The sequence below is a fragment of the Alnus glutinosa genome, chromosome 1 (genome assembly GCF_958979055.1).
Source record: "Alnus glutinosa chromosome 1, dhAlnGlut1.1, whole genome shotgun sequence".
In the NCBI taxonomy this organism is placed as follows: domain Eukaryota; kingdom Viridiplantae; phylum Streptophyta; class Magnoliopsida; order Fagales; family Betulaceae; genus Alnus; species Alnus glutinosa.
The window spans coordinates 40,854,113-40,875,570 of NC_084886.1; the positions used below are offsets into that span (position 1 = coordinate 40,854,113).

General features: G+C 33.9%; 2 protein-coding genes across 2 annotated transcripts; both read left to right on the top strand.

The window, feature by feature from the left end:
- The first annotated feature begins 5,449 nt into the window (after positions 1–5,449).
- On the top strand, positions 5,450–16,872 carry LOC133860145 (uncharacterized). The gene is made up of 10 exons (XM_062295816.1): positions 5,450–5,720; positions 5,793–5,984; positions 6,163–6,328; positions 7,067–7,470; positions 11,408–11,596; positions 11,989–12,076; positions 13,257–13,495; positions 14,653–14,844; positions 14,988–15,153; positions 16,197–16,872. The coding sequence occupies exons 1-10, from the start codon at positions 5,505–5,507 to the stop codon at positions 16,607–16,609; spliced, it is 2,265 nt and encodes a 754-aa protein (XP_062151800.1). The 5' UTR covers positions 5,450–5,504; the 3' UTR covers positions 16,610–16,872.
- Positions 16,873–20,401: 3,529 nt separating this feature from the next.
- Positions 20,402–21,022, top strand: LOC133871511 (heavy metal-associated isoprenylated plant protein 19). Its single transcript, XM_062308953.1, has 3 exons — positions 20,402–20,434; positions 20,555–20,636; positions 20,739–21,022. Exons 1-3 carry the CDS (start codon positions 20,402–20,404, stop codon positions 21,020–21,022), a joined length of 399 nt encoding a protein of 132 aa, XP_062164937.1.
- The last annotated feature ends 436 nt before the right edge of the window (positions 21,023–21,458 follow it).

Below are 21,458 nucleotides of genomic sequence, written 5' to 3' on the forward strand. Positions count from 1 at the left end.
TTACTCAAAGTAGCACTTGAATCACTTAAGGGCTACATTATTAAATTACCTATAAAATTCTAAAGGTTTTAGACAATTACCCATAACTTCTAGTCACTAACTCAACCACAATAATGTTTACCCAAAAATATTTCTTTAGGGCTGAACTCACAAAACAACACTTAAACAAAATACCCATAAGTTAGGGTTTAAAGAAACTAATACCCAAGGTTTGGGTAGCCTTTATCAAGTTCCAAATAGCCAAACACCTAAAGAATAATGGGGATTAAACTCACATTTACAAGATTTTACCCAAAAATCTTCAAATCATGAGTTTAATGATTTACCTCAAAACGATCGGTCAAAACGTAGATCACATTCTCGAAGTCAGATTTGAGATCGGACCCTTGGATCTTCATGGATCAAGGATTTTCTATGAAAAACCTTAAAGAAAACGTGTAGAAGAAGAGAGAAAATTAGAGAAATGAGCCAAAAGGGCTCAGTTTTGCAATTAAGTACAAGGTCGTTTGGATAAGACAAGTAACTCGTCCGGACGCGCGCACACGTGATGCCACGTCATTAGCCGAGACACATTGTTCAGACAGGATTTACTACCGTTCGGACGCTAGTCCACTACTGTACCTATTCGATGGATGGTCGATGTCCTATCCAAACACCTGGACTTGAGAGCAAATTTTGCTCTCGGTGGTTGGTGTTCGCTTATCCCTTCGCTGCCTATCTGGTGACCGTCTGGACATTAGTCCATACTGTTCGAACGCCAGAAGCATAAACACTATTCTAAGTGTTTTAAGCCATTTTTCTGACATCCTATTAATCATACTCATTTTATTTATCCAATTTCACACTAGACATTAAATAATGTTCCGGACATTACAGTAAGATAAATTTTTGGGAGGTGAGAGGGGGCATTTGACCTCTCTCGACCTCCTTCCCTCCGCCCCTGCTTCTAAACATTTTCTTGGTGTTTTTTTTACTGAAACAGTATTCAAAACCCCCGAGATCGTTAAATTAGACAGAAAAATGCATATGTGACACACACACTTTCTTTTTTAACATGAATAAGCCTCACATGCGTGGCACATGATCGAGATTTCGTCCATTTTAACGATTTGGGCTAACCAAAGAATTTTTTTTTTTTTTTTGTTAACGATCGGAAGTTTAAGAATTAAAGTTGAGTGTGGCAAGTAGTGATTCATGGAGGCAACATATAAGTGAGTGGTAATTGACGGGAGTTAAAAGTAATTAATCCAAAATATTTTTTAGGATATAAAATAAGAGATATGATACGTTTACAGCTTTTGTATAACTTTTATGCAACTCGAATCATTTTTTTTTTTTAAGACAAAAGGTTGGGAAAGAGCATTTTCTTTTAGTGTTTATATAATGGTAAGAATTTTTGGAGGCTCGTTAATAATGTATTCTAACATTAATATTAATATAGCTATTAAAAAAACATTAATAATATAGTAATCATTATTGACATTAATGTCATTTTTGTTTACATTTTGCGTTTGACTCTTTCTCCCTACTATGCACAAATGTTTTTAATTTGACCTTTTTTTTGTTGTTGTATCAAACACCAAAAATTAAAAATTAAAAACATTTTATATCAAAACAGACGTAACCTTAATTAAAGTATTATTTTATATAACAGAAAAACAAGAAAGCATGAGCTGATGAGCACATTAAGATCAGACCAATCACCGCACCGTAATTTGAGGTTTGGCAAACCACTCCATAATTAATCCATTGACTATATCTAATTAAATTTTTTAGTCACCGTCACATAATGGGCGAGAAAATTTGATACCATCCAAAAAGTTAGTTTGGGGTAGAACGCATGCAGGCACATGCATATCTTGACATTAAATTAAAAAATAAATACTAAAAAATTGGAAAGCTTTGAAAAGTTTATCCTCTATATATGTATTTGGTTTTATTTTTTAAAGTTGTATGCTTCTTATTGTACTTAATTAGTGAATTTTGATTAGTGTGCAATCTCTCACTTCCAATTTTATTCTTATGGGAAAGAAAATGTCATTTGAACTAAATTTTTTTTCTATTTTTTCTATTTTTTTTTTTTTTGCATTGTATTTTATTCACTCTATTTTCTTCACCTCTGGACAAGAATGATAAACAGTGCATGTGAATATGAAGAAAAAAAAAAAGGAAATGGTAATTTTTTATTTTTTATTTTTTGAACTAGAAGCATGTGTCTTGTAACCATTTTCTGTCTCTGTAATGCCTTATGGCTTTATTTAGGAAATGGTAATATTTGATAAACAAGAAGGACAAGAATGAAGCTAGGCACACGAGGAGAGATAAAATGAAAAGAAAAAAATTAGAGAAGAAGAAAATGGTAATATTTGATTTGATTAGTCTTAATTAATTTGACACGATAATCTTGACTAGTCTAAGAATCTACAAGCTCTCACGTCACGAGAATAACATATATATAAAATGAGAGATGTTAGAGTTCCTTCTAGTTCTAACGTCTTTTTGGTGTTTATCTGGACGACCTGAATATAATTTTTTTTGCTTGAAAAATTACATTTCGTAGATCATCTTTTTGAGATAATAATTTTTTTTTTTTTTTTTTAATTAAATTCATATCATCATAAGGATATATACCAAAAAAGTACTGTAAAGAGTTTTAACATTTCTCATATAAAATAGGATAACCCGCTTTTAGAGCAAGTTATGCTGCCGGAGGATGCAACTAATTCGTCGACATTTGTGTGTTTAAATAATAAATGGCGTCTTCACTTTCTTTCCGATCAACTTATTTCAACATTTGTAGGAAAGAGTGGTTCTAACGGCTACCAGAAACCAGGTTTTTTAAATTAATGTAGAAGAATTTAGGATCTTCCACCCCACCCCCAAGAATAAATGCAGCACGTTTGACTACATTTACTTTTATATGGCGCAAGTTTTTTCCTCCGACAATCTATGATGTTGTTTATAAGGAAGTTTCTATACTATTGTGTTGAGTTTAAGCTCAATTAATTGTGTTTTTTTTTATCAATAAGAAGAGATTTATTTATTTATTTTTGTTTTTTTTTAAAAAAAAAAAAAACAATATGGAGCCATCGAATAAATTGAAGCTATATATATTTATTTATTTTCTCTGTCTCTCATTTTGGTTTAATTAGTCTCCGCTCCCATCATATTTGATCAGGAAAAAAAAAGAAGGTATTTTATGTCTAAATTTCACTGTTAACCATCATATGTGATCGCTGTTTTCTTCAATAATTTATTTCCTATGTCTAACTAATTTTAACTAACACATAAAGAAATATGAAAAAAAATTAATGAGTAAGACAAAGTCAATTTGATATCCCTTCCTTTTCTCCTCTCCTTTGGGTAATTATTTTTGTGTCATTCAAATAATGATGTATCTTTTAAAATTACTATTTGATTAAAATTTAAGAGTGTTTTATTACAAATCAAATGATAATTTTAAAAATCATAACATTTTTTTAGGGACAAAATGAGACTTTTATCATTACTCTTGTCCTTTCTTTTTTAAAAAAAAAAACATTAACAAATAACTTTTTTCAATTTCACTCAAAAAAAAAAAAACTCAAAAACTCATTTTACTTTTACGTCACATCAACACATTTTTCAACCAAAAAACACAATCCCTCTTAAAAAAGTTTATCAAACTCTCTCCCTGTGTCACTCTCTCAATATCAACTTAAGATTCTACGTTATCAAAATGCAAGTCATGACCTTTCTTTCTTTTCTTTTTTTAACGGAAACTCGAATATCACATAAATCAATACTCAATAAAAATAATTGATCCCACAAAGAGGATCTAGGGACAATGTTGTTCCCTAGCTATAATAGATAAAATACTCAAAGAAAAGTCTTCTAACCAAATAACGACCTTATTACGGGTTGCCTCCTTTGCTAAAGTGAGCGTCGCCATATTACATTCTCTAGGTATAAAAGAGAATTTCGCCAATCTAAAGCTTTGCAACTCATCATGGATATTTTCAATGAATTGGCCAATTTTAGATTAAAAAAGAGGGGAGCCGAATTAATTTCTCTTACTACTGTATTGTTATTCCCTTCAAACAAAACATCAAAAAAACCAACATCTTTGCAAAATTGCACCGCATATAACGCACCCACCGTCACGACCTTCTTTTGATGAACTCTTATGGAAAGAAGACCTCTAACTCTGTATTTAAGGATGCAATGTGTGAAGGTTTAAAAATAAAATGTAAATGAAGAAATAGAGAAAGCAATCTAAAAAAGGAAACGATAATTTTTTGGTAATTCAGTATTAGATACCTACGTCCACTACTAAAAGTTGCCCTAAGTACTATATTATGCTCTTATTTCTTAATATTTTTACAATGCATATAGCCCATTTTTATTGGGGAAAGTTGGTAGGTAAAGATAATATTATATGTATAAGGTAATCAAATCACTAAGATTTTATTGCAGCCACACACATGGAAAATTAACCTATTAAGAAAAATATAAACCTCTATAAAAGCAAAAATATTGCATAATATATACCAATCTAAGAGAACTAGCAACAGTTTATTTCACCCGGCCAATATGTGAATCTGATAATGGGAGCAGCCTTATGGGGTTTTTATACGTCACCCAGCCCATCATGTTTTAAAATTCGAAACTGTCCTAAATTCTTTTTGCCATTTGATTGTTGTTGAAATATTCATCCAAAATGTCTCATAAGGTTAACTCAATCGGCTGGTGATCACGTCTCATGAAACGGAGGTAACTAGTTCGAATCCCCCCTTCCCCCTCTTGTGTGAAAATGTCAAAAAAAAAAAAAATATTCATCCAAAATAAATAAATAAATAAGAGTACTAACAACATATTTCTTAAACTTCATTTCCTTCTCTAAATGTAAGGAAAACTCCTAAATGTCTTTGCAACAGGCTCCCATGGTTTTCACTAAACCAAGAGAAAGGGTAGCACTTTTGATTCTCTTACCATTATTTTATTTTAAAAGAGGCTTTCTTCTTCCGTTCTTTTATTTTTTTCTTTCTCTTGACATTTATTTGAAAGAATATTTAAATAATTTTCTCTTTTTTTTCTCTCTTTCCTGACATTTATTTTAAAAAAAATATTTAAATTGTATACAAAAAGAATTAAAAAAAAAAAGCTATTATAGAGTTCCCTAAAGTTTTTTTTTAAAGAAAGTCCTCTAATTAACCAATTGACGCGCTTCCCTTCAATAATTTATTTCCTATGTGACTATGTCTAGCTAATTTTAACTAACGCATAGAAAGAAGTAGAAAAAATTAGTAAGACTAATCAAACTCTCTCTCTCTCTCTCTCTCTCTCTCTCTCTCTCTCTCTCTCTCTCTCTCTCCTATGTGATATATCAATTAATTAACATGCAAATGGCCTTCCTGTGATTAACTCTACTGGGGGAAAGAAGACTGTTAAGTCTGTATTTAAGGATGCAATGTGTGCGTGTTAGCACAGCAGTGTAGCAGCAGAGAGAGAGAGAGAGAGAGATCATGAATACTAGTTTGAGTTCCTTCTTCATCTCTATAGCAGTAGTGTTTGGACTCGTAGGAGTTTGCTATGGAGGGGAGTTGAGAAAAAACTTTTACCAGGATAGTTGTCCCCTTGCTGAGAACATCGTGAGGGACATCATTTGGAAACATGTCGCCTGCAATTCAACTCTGCCTGCCAAGTTTCTGAGGATGCATTTTCATGATTGTTTCGTTCGGGTACGTGTTTCTCAAACCATGAAACACATGCATGCATTGCCATGAATCTTATATATACATGTCGATCTGCAGGGTTGTGATGGCTCTATACTGCTGGACTCTACAGCGAATAACAATGCTGAAAAAGAGGCAATTCCAAACCAATCTCTGGCGGGATTCGATGTAATAGAGGAGGTCAAGACCAATCTAGAGAATACCTGCCCTGGAGTAGTCTCTTGTGCCGATATCGTTGCTTTAGCAGCTAGAGACTCCGTTTCTTTCCAAGTAAGCCTTTGGAAATATTTTCAAGTGATTTGGTAACAATATAATATTACACAAGTGGGTTGCATCTAGTCTGAAAAACTAGGACAAAATTCATAATCAAGATCAATTTAATTTATAATAATTTACAAGATAGGATAAAAGGTGTAATTGTAACTGCTTGTTGCTGTGATGATTGCAGTTCAAAAGATCGATATGGGAAGTGCTAACTGGTAGAAGGGACGGAACCATATCGCGTGCTTCGGAGGCCCAGGCCAACATTCCGTCACCATTATTCAATTTCACCAGCCTGAAACAATCTTTTGCCAACAAAAGCCTCACAGTCCATGATCTTGTCGTTTTATCAGGTAACGATTCTATAAGAAAAACGAAACATAGGGAAAAATGAAAAAGAGAAAACACTAGGTGCTGATCACAAAGTTATTCAAAAAAAAAATAATAATAAAAATCATCATATGATTTTATAAAAACATTAAGTTTTCATTCTAATTTTTACTTGTACACGTCAAAAAGTGCATGTGATCATGAGATCGAGTGCATATACGTAGCATTTCTCGCTCATACTCTTAAAACAATTTTCAAAATTAGTATTTTATATATTATATTATGGTTTGAGAAAGTTTTAAATGAAAGGTTTTAATTTAAAGAGCCTTAGAAGGAGAAATTCTCATACGAAGAAGAAACAAAAAAGAAAAGAGAAGAAAGTCCCGTTGACATTTATAAGGCTCAAGTCACATCAAGAGTATATGCCCAATGCACTAAGTGCAAACACATGCATGATCATTTCAAGATCGAGTGTTCGGGTTTAACCAGACAATGTACAAAGAATTTTATGGACTTCTTTGCATCTTGGAAAAATATTTACTTCATATATTTTCTGTTTTTTATTTCTATTAATTATTACATATATAATCTCATTTCTTTCAAGCTGAGCCCAATTGGGCTTACAATATTCCTCATCTTGGCCGGGTTGATCACTCGAAATAATTGGGCCAAAACCTAAATGGTTCCAGGCTTTAGGTATAGCCCAAACTCAACTTAACAACACTATTCAAACAAAAGTTATGGTTTTTGTGTTTGGTTAGGCGGACATACAATTGGTGTTGGGCATTGCAATTTCTTCAGCAACAGGCTATACAATTTCACCGGAAAAGGCGACGCAGATCCTTCTCTAGACTCAACATACGCCTCTCTCTTGAAAACGCAATGTCGGAGCCTCTCAGACAACACAACTACTGTACCAATGGACCCCCCAAGCCCCCTGTCCTTCGACAACAATTATTTCAAAGTCCTAAAGCTAAATCAAGGCCTTTTCCAATCTGATGCCGCGCTTTTGACCAACAAAGGTGCTGCCAATATCGTTGATGAGCTGCTTGATTCTTATGATTTCTTCACAGAGTTTGGTCAATCGATGAAGAGGATGGGAGCCATTGATGTGCTTACGGAAAGTTTTGGAGAGATTAGGAGAAAGTGTAATGTGGTGAATTCTTGAGAGCTTTCTGTATTTTTAATTTCTTTGTTTTTGAGTTATGATGAATAAAGTATGTCACCTTCTGATCAAGGTTATCTATGAATAAAGTATATATATACGTGGCTTTAATTTTTGCATGAAGGTATTATTAATTATATATTTCAGAAACCTCATAAACAATGCGTGATAATATATAGTGGAAAACCTGTTAATTTTGCTACCCTATATATGGTTAGGGTTGAAGAGTTTGACCCATTTAATTAAATAGGTAAGTTTAAGGTTGACCTATATACTCTCATACACATATTTCAACACGCTCCGAACCTATTACGCAATATAATGACAGACAATTTTTTATATAACCTGCAAACTCGATACAAAATTAGAGGGTTAAAGTTGATGAATTTCACTCGTTTAATTAAATGTATCGGATTAAAATTAACCTATATACTTTTATGCCTATACTTTGACGCGACCAATACCTAACATCCAAAAATGCACAAATTGTCATCCCTAAGTATACTCCACGTGCCTTATGGGAGTCAACTACCTTAATCGCCGCTACTTTTTTTTTTTTTTTGAACAAATCTCCAGAACCTTCATTGATAAAACAGAAACCCCAAAGGGGATTACAAGAAGGCGAAAGCCTAAGAACCAGTACAAGAACAAAGGTGAGAAACACCTCCCGAAGGTTACAACAATGGCCGTAGGCCGAGGTATTGATCAAAGAAACAAGAATATACAAATTCAAACAGAGACAACCAAACATCCAGCACCATGAGCACCGCGACCGGAGCACAGGGCGTGTTGAGCACGCACCGACTTCGGAAACTCTTCTAGCCATCGAACGACCTCCAAAAGACCAGATCGACACGAAGACGAAGCCAGAAAAACAAACGGTGACCCTCACGCGCTCACCCAGGGAGGACACTCCCCAGCGCGTGCTGGCCACGCGCCGCGCAGGAGAGAACCACACAGATCCGTCGAGTGACGACCGAGACTAGAAGAGGCCGACGACCACGAAAGAAAAGCTCCTATCAACAGACACCCAGCGAAGGCTTACAGATCTAGCAAAAAACACATCTTCACCGAATACCTACCGACATCCGCCATACCCATAGGCAAGAGCTTGAGAAACTCTCTGTTTGCACCAACAACAACAAAAACGAAAACAAAACAACAAAAGAAAAAACACCAGCCTCACCGGATCTAAGTCCGGGAGAGACCACAGCACCACAACCCTAAGGTTGGGAGGACAAAACATCCATCACTGGAGACCGGTGGGATGACCTCCAGAAGACCAGTGGGTGCCTTACAGATCAACTACTTATTTATCACTCCTCGGAGGAAATTATTTTAAAAGGCAAAGTAAAGAATATTAATAAATAAATAAAAAAGGCTATTAATATAGCATAACATTAGAAGTTTTAAAATTAGATTTGACTTGAATTTGTTGAAGAGTTTAACGTCAAATTAATGGACCCGGTCTCACTTGTATGGTGGGCAGGGGCAGAACTACCCTAGACTTTGGGGCACTAGTCGTTACAAAAATTTATATTTTTTTTATGGGTTGGACTTTCAAAATTAATTTTTTTATCTAAATAAAACATTTTTTTTTTCTCCAATCTAAAATTCTCGTTTCACCCCTGCTGCTGGGAAGCTAATAGCACCGACTATCTCATTGTGAATATGGTACATTTGAAAATTGTCAATAAGACAAATCAACAAATAAATTGTGGCTTTTTTATATGAATTCATAGAAGGGAGCTAGAAATTTGTCCCAAAAAAAAAAAAAAAACAACAAAATAGAGTTGGAAAAAGGAGTAATTTATGCATAAGGAAAAAAGAGTAAAAAGAGACTCCCAATTAAACCTCCCGTCTCAAATAGTCAAATAACAGTAGGTGTTGTGGTATATGTGAAAGTAATTCCAGAGACCCAATATATCTGTGAAAGTAGGGGTAGAAATAAAGATGTAGATAAGTTTAGTAGCAATATTTGTATCCGCATTCACGTAATGCGGTTATTACTCTTTAGATATCCGCATACGTACGGTTATTGCGATTATTATCCGCTATCCGCTGTAATAATCATTTTGAATTACTATCCAAATTTATATGCAAGCTTAAATAATGCGGTTATTACTATATGGAAGCTTAAATAAATTAAGATTTCACTTGTCACACAATTCATGATTATCAACCACAAAGGGTCTTTGTTTCATAGATTAATCGAGATTTGAATTACTGAAAGAAAAGAAAAGAAAAAAAGTAAATATAATGAGGTTTAACTTTGAGATTATAGTGAAAAAAACCTAACATAATCTAAAGATCATAAACTTAATTACCGAATTCAAAACAACGTCGTTTTTTTAGTGAATATATATATATATATATAAAGGGAATGCGGATGCGGTTATCAACCGCATTTGCAAACTCCAAAATCGCATTTACATATGCAGATAACCAATAACAATTAGGTACGGATAGTGAAAACAGACAGTTATTATCTACTCACATTTTCACCCATAATGAAAAGTAATAAGAAACAATTAGAGTTCTCAAACTTCTCATGGCAGCTACAAACTTCCAATCATATATATATAAATATATATACTTGTCCCTAAATGGTTACTACCTAGATAGATCGATCATGGAATAAAACATAATAATAGTATAATAGTCTAAACTCTAAAGATACAGATGACCAAAAAGTGAGCTATATACAGCCTTAGATAATGATCTCTTCTTCTTTTTTGAGCTGTCTTAGATAATGATCGATAGTGTATCCAATGTAATTTGTTTAACGTGATGGAGGATTCAGGAGGAAGCAAAGATTCTGACAATATTTTGTTGACTATCTTTATTTTAAGGGGAAAATATTGCAGTGGGATTTGTGTTTTAAGTTTATTTGTTTTTCAAATAACTCTTTAAGGTTTAAAATTCATAAAATCACTTCCAGAAACCTTAGATAATGATCCATTTGTACATTGCCGTTAGATTTTTTAGTAGAAAATTTAACATGTAGTCATAATACCACAGCATACGCAATCAAATAGCTTAACATGTACAAAAGTGGCACCTCAACTTAACATGTAACAAAAAACAAAACCCCTAAAAAAAAAAAAAAAAAACAGATTTTTTATTTTTTTTATTTTATTTTTTTAAAAAGAACAGATGGTCAAAAAGTAAAATGACTCTTATACTTCTGTAAACTTTATAAAACTACAAAATTACACTTAAATTACAATTAAATTCTTTTTAAAATGAGGGTATTCTCCAAGTATTTCAGCCATCCGTTAGGATTTACCGTTAAATCCTAACGGATGGCTGAAATTAAAATTCAATACTCTAAATTGAGTTTAAACATTAGGGTAAAATTGTAAAAATAACAAAGGTTCAAAGGATTAAGCGAAGATTCCTCAAAGTTTTTACCATGCAAATTTTTACACGAAAGAGGAAACAAAACATTAAACTAAGGCATTCAAAGGCCATTCAACGGAAGAAATGTCATAACAAAATTTTACACAAACTAAATACTAATTCATTAAGATATACAAGAAACTCCCGTACGCGTCTCTCTCCCTTCTCTCTAGAAAGTTTCTGTAGCGCCCTTCCTGTTGGTCTTTCCTCCATGGGAGGGAAGCTTCATGCTTCCCTCCCTACGGATTCAACTCCTCCCATCATCCCCTTTCCATCCACCTATCATCCCCCTCACAAAAACCTATCATACAGCTTCCTTAACCATCTCCCAAAACTTTCTCTGGCTAGCATCAGAGCTTATCTCCACCTGCTGCATCAACGGTGAAGGCCTCTCCATCTTCAGATCGGTCTCCCCTTCCTTCTCCCGTTCTCCGCTATGGTTCCACCGGTATCTTGAAATTTTTAGATCTGATTTTTTTCAAATTAGATCTACTAATTTCAGGAGGCCTTTTCACTCTTTCCTCCACACCACTAGGTTCCATGGCCTCCCAGCTTCGATCCACTGCTTGCGGCTTCTCAAACGGACCTCTCCACGATGGAGCGTGTGCCCCACGCGCCGGAGCGTCTCCTCCACGTGCTGCTGTCTATTTGTGAAGCAGCGGCTCTCCCCCAACTTCCTCCGCCTAGGCCTACTTCCGATGGTGGTTTGGCTGCCTTCTCTGATGTATTTTGAGGGTTTTATCATCTTTTACAAGTTTTTTTGTTATCTTTTACCTGTTTTCTGTCTTTATAATTTCTGTGGTTGGATTTTGGTCTCTCTTGCAGACCCTTTCTCTAGAGCTTTTGCTTTGATATTACTTGTGCCTGCTTTTCTCTGCCCCTTGCATAGGGGCTGTTACTCCCTTTACCGAATCAGTGCTCGCCCAATCCTTTCATTAGGATTGTTTTGGACTGGGTGGAAGGCCTTTAATCGGGTCATGCCCCTGTTCTTCATTGGTTTGGTCTTTAGTCCAACTTGTTTGGACAATTCCTTGGCTTTTTCCAAGGTTGATAGGGCCGGGATTTTTTTGGTTCTTTTAGAATTGGAAAACACCCATTCCCTCCTTTCTGTGATAGGCACAACTGTATCAGATTTGGGTTATTGTTGGGGTATCCCACCCCTCTGTTTTCATTGCTTGTAACCTGCTCTTGTTGAATGAAAGTGGTATTTACAAAAAAAAAAAAAAAAAAAAAAAAAAAAGGCCATTCAACGCATGCATTTGAATGCACTGTATAAGTGCCTAAGAAATAATGTGCTTTTTTTTTTTTTTTTTTGATAAAAGAAATTGGTATTATGTGAAAATATATAATCTAAGAGATAAAATCGAAACAAAATAAAAATGAAAATATAAGAGATAAAACACATATGAACTTGTTATTCAAACTTGGTAATTACTTTATAATAAATAGTGAGGATATATATATATATATATATAAGACTTGCGAAAGACTGTCAAAAGGCAACAATTAACATCAATCAGTAATATTTCACATCGATACTTAAGTTAAATTCACATGATTTACTATTCCTATTGTCTTTGATTTCTTGGAAGCCTTTCAAAATCCACTTGACCTAGCTCTTGTTGCATTAAGATTTCAGCAAATTTCTTTTCTTTTCTTTGCATAGGAGAATATAAAACCCGCAGTGAAATATATATCTCAAAGAAATATCATGTCCTTGTGCACGTCTTTAATTAACACCTTGTACCTATGAAATATGATAGACTAATATGACAGGAATCATATATGACTTTTAAGACAACTTACATTTTTTTTTTAAAAGAAAAGAAAAGAAAAAAAAGCTTTGTCTACTCTAAGCACCAATTATATATATATGAACTAAATATTTTCTTTTCAGTCTACTTCAACAATAATTTTTTTTTTTTTTTTTTGATGAATACTTCAACCATATTTGCTGGAATGATTGGTGTACGTGGTGCAAACATCTAGTGTGGCTGTAGCTGTGCTGGCTCCCCACCTTGTGCAACACCTAAAATGCTATTAAGAACGAACAACATGAAATTTTTGTAGTCCATATATAGGATTTGCTATCTTTTTTTACTCATTCATTCAATAAAAAATAAAAATAAAATAATAAAAAAAAGGAACCATATGGAACACGAAATGAATGTTGCGGCGCATGTTACCCAACCAGATATATAATATTATCGTAATTAATTCGTTATTTTCAGGTATATTTTACTTGCACGTCTGGAAACACATATTTTAGTTATTAATTCTGCGGTGACCGGAGAAGTAATCCTGCCGTTTATAATTTTATAGGGAAATAGATATTATAAGTATCCAATGTGTGCTTGGAGCGGCAGTACTTCTGCAGTGACCAGAGAGAAAAGAGAGAGAGATGAATTCTAAACTGATCAATTCCTTGTTGATCTCTATAGCGATAGTAGTGTTAGGGCTCTTGGGAGCTTGCCATGGAGCGAAGTTGAGGCAAAAGTATTATGAATATACTTGTCCTCATGTCCTTGACATTGTGAGAGAGGTCACTTGGAAACATGTTGCACAGGATTTAACTTTGGCTGCCCCTTTACTGAGGCTGCATTTTCATGACTGTTTTGTTAGGGTAATTCATCTTTGCTTTCTACTTTATATATGCGCTCTAGTATTGACTTTATATTTCTTAATTTGTCTCATGATCATAACAGCATATAAATTGATCAATATTGTTGTCTGTTTGTCTTTCCATCCATGAAAATATTGCATTGTCAAATGCTAAAAAAGCAAATTATATATATTTCAATCATTTCAACTAGGTACATGGAATGATCGATCCTGACTTTTCAAGATAGCTCTCTCTCCCTCTCTCTTTCAAAAAAAAAAAAAAAACTCGCTGCAAAAACTTGCTCTCGTTCTCAGTCATGGAGGTGAGCGTCCCTTCTCCGCACCACCCGGCCATGTCCTTATAAATTTTCCCTGCCTCCCTTTGGTTTCCCTTCTCTCTTTTCCTTTTGGTTTCAACAGCTTTTTTGTGTTTGAGGTTTTTATCTTAGATCTACTGCAACGTCCCCACCTACACATGCCACTTACCCCTCTAACATCTCCAGCTACCTCTCCTTCCAACAACATTCTTTGTTACAACGCCTATACATACGCCATGTGCTGCCACAACGCTCATGGGCTACATGCGCCACCTCCATCATATATTTGTTTCTCTAGGTAGATTTGATGAATCTTTACCACTACTCCTATAGCTCTTTTCTGAAGGAGCCTTTTGCTGTAAAGAAGATTCTAGATCCAGATCTAGACCTTACATATGACACATTGACTTTGTTGTCATCGATCTGTCTCACAGTCCAAGATGGTGACTAGCTCATTATCTACTCGCAGATATATCTCTTAATTAACCTTTACAACTCATTCTGTAATTGGTTTGAAGTTAAGAATTTTTTGGATACAATCCGTTCCAACCAGCTTCACTAGCGGCATTCCTGCATACATATATATATATATATATATATTCCTTCCTTCCATCTCAAGGATCCTCTCCGAAGTTGTGGAGTAGATTGCTGCATGCATGGATGATGTTATTTTGTTGGTCTTTGATTTGTTGTCAGTAGCTTTCTTCTTTTGTGGGCATAGATCTATATATTTGACCTTCAAAAATCTAAATGGGTTACGCAGCATCCTTAATATCACATTTATTTTAAACTGCATGTAATTAATGTTTATGTATATATACTGTATTAATTTGTAAAGTATATCTTGTGAATTATATGTTAGGGTTGCGATGCCTCTGTATTGCTGGACTCGACCGCAAATAATACAGCTGAAAAGGATGCAATTCCAAACCTAACCCTTGATGGGTTCGACATTATAGCGGACATCAAAACCGCAGTAGAAAAGGCATGCCCTGGAGTCGTCTCTTGTGCTGATATCGTGGCCTTAGCTGCTAGAGACTCAGTTTCATTCCAAGTAAGTTAATTTCACTAGTTTGGTATATATTAATTAATGGATCTAATTAATTCCTTAATTTTCTTTCTTTCGTTTAATTAACTTTTGTTTAAGGTTTTCGAATATTCTGTAATTAATATATAATGGGATTGATGATGTTGCAGTATAAGAGACCATTGTGGAAAGTTCTACTTGGAAGAAGAGACGGAACCATATCACATGCATTTGAAGTCCTTGCCAACCTCCCGCCGCCAACCTTCAATTTTACTCAACTCAAACAAAGATTCGCTAGCAAAGGCCTCAACGTTCATGATCTTGTAGTTTTATCAGGTAAAGAACGTCAAAAAGTAAATGACATGCAAAGATATATATATTTATATTTGTGTAACTTTTGTGAGCTAGCGATCAGACAACCTAGCTAACTGCTACATGTTTGGAAGATTAATGTACTCTACCATATATAACCATAACTATTATTTTTAAATTAAATAAGTTAGAATTTTATCACCTTAACACGCAATTAAGTGAGATGAAATAATTAAATTAGGAAAACTCTAAAGGTGGTAAATATATATTAAGGTGATATATAATATCTGAATCAATTAATTTAAAGTAATAATTAACTATGAGGTTTTAAAAATTATACTGTACATGGAGTTATTAAAAAAAAAGTAGAGGATCCTAACTTTGGACTGAAAAAAAACTAATCATTTCAATTAGTGAAATGAAGATCGAGGAACAATTTCACGATCTATATTATGTTTCATAGATCTAATGATATATATATTGTTACATATTGAAATTAAGTGTTGTGTCATCTAAATTTTTTAAATAACGTGCATGGCACTATGTACACATTAGATGCAACAAAATAAAATCTAATTAAACCATCAATAGTACTTATCTCCGTTTCAAGTAGAATGGAGATGATCATGATGGTTTTGCCCTTGTCAAAATTCAAATTAATTAAGCTCATTAATTATAACAAGTAGTGGAAGGCAACTATAAAGCTAGATTGCTAGAGTAATGTTATCATTGTTATTAGTTATAATCTTAAGCTAGAGTAATTACTCTAGCTAAAGATTATAATGGTTAAAATCCGAACCATCAAATAGTAACATTATAATGTTACACCTACAATTTTTTTGTAACTTACTTATACGTGTCAACGTACATGTTATTAGAGTTACGTCGTCAGCCACTCAAAAAAAAAAAAAAAAAAATTAACACCTTTTAATCACACACTGACATGTGTCAACAAGTTGTAAAATAATTGTAGGTGCCGTTTTTCTAATCTTAATTTTGTTAACTTAATTGTTGCCAAAAAAAAAAAAAAAAAACTAAGGAATATATTATATATGTATTGTGATCAGGTGCACACACTATTGGCGAGTCGCATTGCCCTTCATTCGCCCCCAGACTATACAATTTTACGGGAAAAGGTTATGGTCAGGACCCTTCTCTAAACCCCCGCTATGCCGCTTACTTGAAAACCAAATGCAAAAACCTGTCGGACAACACGACCAGCATTGGAATGGACCCTGGAAGCTCTTTATCCTTTGACACTCATTACTACAAAATCTTGTTGGAAAACGAAGGTCTTTTTCAATCAGATGCTGCGCTTCTAACTGACAAGAAATCTCTCGAGGAAGTCAAAAGGTTGCTTATCTCCAGGATTTTCTTCAAGGAGTTTGCTAAATCAATTAGGAGGATGGGAGCCATTCAAGTGCTTACAGGAACTGATCAGGGAGAGATAAGGAAAAACTGTAGTGTGGTGAATTCTTGAGAGTCGTTTGGTTTATTTGCTTGTGCTATGGTGTTTATTTTATGTATATTGATATGTCTATTTTCCATTTTCTTGAATTATGATTGTAATATCATATAATCTAGGAAAGAGATAAGAACAAGAAAGAGAGACAGAGAATTAAGGTGATTCGGCTTATGGTCTACGTTCGCACGTCAAAGCTTTTTCTTGGCTACATCTTTCTTAGCTTGATCATTTGATTGTCTACAAGATTCTATTTATAGAGAAAGAGTTTAAAAGTTACATGTCTTTTCTATTTCTACATTAATAACAATGAATTTAATTTACACAAACAATCTTATAACGCTTGTCTCTTGAGTACTTGTAACTCTTGTAACTTTTGTCTCAATAATGATTGATCGATGGTAGGATCGATTGATCGATGGTTGAGTGACAATTAAAAATATTTATTTTTGAAAACTCATTTGAACACATATATTTCATGGAACATTTGTGCATGTATGCATATGCATGCATATTAATTTAAAATATAAATATTTAAAAAGTCTTGTGGTTTCTAAACCGATAATTATTTTAAAATAATTACCCTGTGTTTAAGTGGGGTCTTACACCTACCATATCCTCATAGAATGCAACACCACATCATCGCTCACATAGGTGGCATTCATGTGGAATGCATCCAAAATACACCATCATCCCAACAGGTAGGGACTATGGACTCATTAAGCTCGTCCTTAATCATTCTATATATGTATTGTCTCATTACAGAGAGGTCTCATCTAGGTTTTCTATAAGGGTTCTTCAAAGGTTTTCAGAATTTGAGAGTTGAAAAATAATAATGACTCCTAAATTATCAACCGTAAATAAGCATGCAACCAAAATATATAAAGCTATAAAGAGATAGACAAAGATATTTTGGTTACGAAGTGGAAACTCTTTGCACTAAAGAGAAAAACCACTCAGTGGCAGTCAAACCCAAGAAATTCACTATTCAGAAGAAATAGTTAGTTATAAGATAGTAATACTCACAAACCCTTTTGTAATAGTCGTACATTGAACTCTAACACGTACCTATACATGAATGCCTCTCAACCAGACCTTATGTCTAAAGAGTTCTTCAATGGATCTCTTTAACTTAGAGCTCCTTTCTAAGTTAGACTTCAAACGGTTGAATAATACAACATCAAATAAAAACTCTAAAAGAGTTAGCACATCTAGCTAACAATTTATACCTAAACACTCTCTCTTAGCATACTGGAATTCTACACTAAATTCTTTAAAATTACGAAGCTTATGAGCCTCTTTAAATAGGCTTCAGAAATCTTAATTCTACTCAAACTCAGATTTGTATAAACGGTGTCCAGACCTAGCTTCTAGGGTTCGGACCTGCAACTAAAACTTCATGAAATCACTGAAGCGCGTCCGGACTTGCAACCCTAGTGTCTGGACGGTTACATAAAGTATTTCCTCCGTCCATAGTCATCACATCAGCGTCCGGACCTCCTTGCAGATGGATGCTCTCTATGGCTCACGTCTACTGAGCCGTCTGGACTTCTTACAGACGGATGCTCTCTGTGGCTCACATCCGTTGAGCCGTTCGAACCTTCATAGGACTATGAGTTTTTGAGCTAGGTGTTCGGATGGGCTATAAGAAAAAATTGACTTTCTGAGCTGTAAAGTCTCCAGAATCTTTCCTTCAAAAGGAACTTACTTTCTTAGGGATATTCTGTGCAGATTAATACCTTGATCAATTCTTTCAATATTTGGAATTAAAATTCTGGAATATTCTTCTAGAATTACGGTGTTCCCGTTATGAAAGTCCCTGATATGAAAGCGGTTTTGTCAATCAGAATGTAGTCAATTAAAAGAAACCAACAAGAGTTGAATGGATTAATCAACATCTTGGTATTGTAAAAGTCATTGATACTATTTTCTCTATCATAATGAAATCTGCTGCAACTCGATCTGTGGACGTAGCTCTTAATGGTGAACCACGTAAATTTTGTGTTCTTTTGTGATTGCCTAATAATCTTTCTTCCAATTTCAATGTTTCACTTACCAATCTTCTCTCCATTGGCTTGGTCAAAGGATTGACCATGTTACGTCCCCAAACTATTTAAGTATTTATAAATAGCCATGAAGTGTCACTGGCGCAACCCCAACTCATTTAACAAGTAAATGATCCAAGGGCAACCGCAACTCCTCGATAATCAAGTAAGGAAGCAGTGGAGTGTACATCTCTCCTCTTTTTTAGTTTACAATTTTTTTTTTCTTTTTTCTTTTTGTTTTCTGAGTCAAAGTGGCAGTATTAGTGCATGTATTTACAGACCATCAACTAGCTTTACCAGTTTTTAATTTCTTACCAACATTTATGTCTTCTTTTTTTTTATTTTTTAAATTAATGTCGTTTTCTTTAAAATTGAATTTTAAATTAGCATCGTTTCTAATTAAACAACAATAAAAAATTTACTTCGTATACTCGTAAAAGACGAGAAAATTTTGTTTCTCGACACAAGTCTTCGAGTCGGATATATATTAAATGAAAAGGCAAAACAATTAGTCATTTTTTGATCCCTAAACCACGAAAATCACCCATTTTCATATTTTGTTTTCAATTTATGAACAGCAAAGATTAGGAGGCCGGCTAAGATGTGGGAGTAGGGTTCATGTCCAATATGGAACCTAAGTTTTATTTTAAATAAGTGTGATTGCAGAAAGAAGGATTTTTAATAATTTTGTTATTTATTTTAGAACTTGATTGTGCGTTTCGGCATTAATTGATTGAAATTTTAATAAATGGTATCTTTTATTGTGCATTTTAAAATCATTCATTTAGATATATTGCTCTAATTGACCTTATAATTTTTTTGCATCTCTGAGAGATCGATGAAGTAGATGAACCTAATAACCCTAACGGGTCAGGGCGTTACACTATTAGTACAGTTATATTTTATCACTCTTGATCCAGCTTATGCAAATTAAATTTCTTGAAAACGTACACAATGCTCGATCTAAATTAAACCTCCTGATTAAGTTCATTAGAAAAAGGCTTTATCATTCATGAAGCCACTCAACATATGCATGCATCTTTGATATATATCAATCTACAAATATTATTTATTACAAGACCTACTCACCGACCCACGTTCAGCCCATATAGCAAATTTTTTTCAGAATCTTCATGTTTAGGGTCCATTTGAATTTGTGCGATTTAAAAATAAAGATTTTAAAATGTGCGATTTGAAAATAGTGATATTTAAAAACGCAATTAAACGTTTGAGAAAATTGCAGTTTAGCCTTCAAAATCGCAAGCTAGCCTTTAAAATTCTGCGTTTTCAAAAAAATATTCACTTGCCTGCGATTTGAAAAAACAGTTTTCTGCGTTTTCAAATAGCAATTTTTTAAAAACGCAATTTCTAAACGGTTCATTTTACACAATTTTGTTTAAAATATTATTTTTTATCTACGGAATCGCAATTCCAAATGCACCCTTAATTATCTTTGCTCACTTGTTGATACAAATGGGTGCCATCGATTGGATTACTTAAGGGACAGTACCGGACAGATTAGAAAGAACTGCCAAGTCATCAACGCCTAAATTGGATGGTCGTTTCATAGTCATTTTGTCTCGAATATTGTCTATTATTATCACCACTGTAAGAAGTGGTCTTTGCCAATCAAATTGGCTGGCTATATATTAAAGGCAGTTTTTGTGACAAATGTGCGCGTAAAACGTTGCTTTTATCTCCTTAGAAGAAATATATATCATATCCTTTGGGAAAGTTGAACATAAAAAATACCATAACAGTTCCGATGGCGAAGAAGAAGAAAAAGGAGGAAGTAAAAGTAAATATTTCTTTAGTTTTTATTTATAATTAACACCATTATTTCTTTTTCTTTGTTTCTTAATTTTTAAAGATTTAGATTCACGAAATGAATCACATTTCCTTCTTTTCTATGTTTAAGTTTGTTACTGCAGAATTTAAAGTCTCAATGTATTGTAATGCATGTGAAAGAACCGTTGCTAAAGCCATCTCCAAGTTTAAAGGTACGTACTCTCTCATCTCATGATCTCTCTCTCTCTCTCTCTCTTTTAATTAACAAAGCCAATAATTAATATTATAGTCGTATAATTTTTGTTTTTTTTAAGGGGTGGAGAAGTTTATAACAGACATGAACAAGCATAAGGTTGTGGTAACGGGTCGGTTTGATCCTCAAAAAGTTTTGAAGAAACTAAAAAAGAAGACAGGGAAGAGAGTAGAGATGGTAGTGAACAAAGAAAAGACACCGACTGCATCCAACGGAGAGGATCTGGTTCCAGAAGAAGTTTCAAAACTTGTTTCAGACCCACAAACGTTTGATTATTGCAAAGAGATCAACGGACTGCTAGTTATGTTTAGCGATGAGAACCCAAATGCGTGTTCCATTATGTAGAGGGTTCACAGATGAAATTGCAGTACTATTTGTAGAGGTTAATTATTTGTACCAGAATGTATAGTTCATATGTTTTGGGGAAGAGGGGTGGGGGTTAGCAAATTTTTAACGTATGTTTCATTCATTTACAAATTAACCCCAAATCTTTCATTAGTTTTGAAAAAAATGTAGAGTTAAATATTCTTTTAGTACCAGAGTTTTTTTAACAACTTTATTTTTTGGTATCTGAGTTTCAATTCGTATCGCAAATGGTACTTGGGTTTTGAAAAAAGATAGATGCGATGCCTCCGTCTATTTTTCCGTCTAATATTTAACGGTCTGTCACGTGTCTGAGGGTTGACACGTGGCACAATATAAAAAAAATTAAAAATTAAAATTAAAATTAATAAAACTCTTAATAAAATATAGTAAAAACTTTTTAAAAAAAAAAAAATTA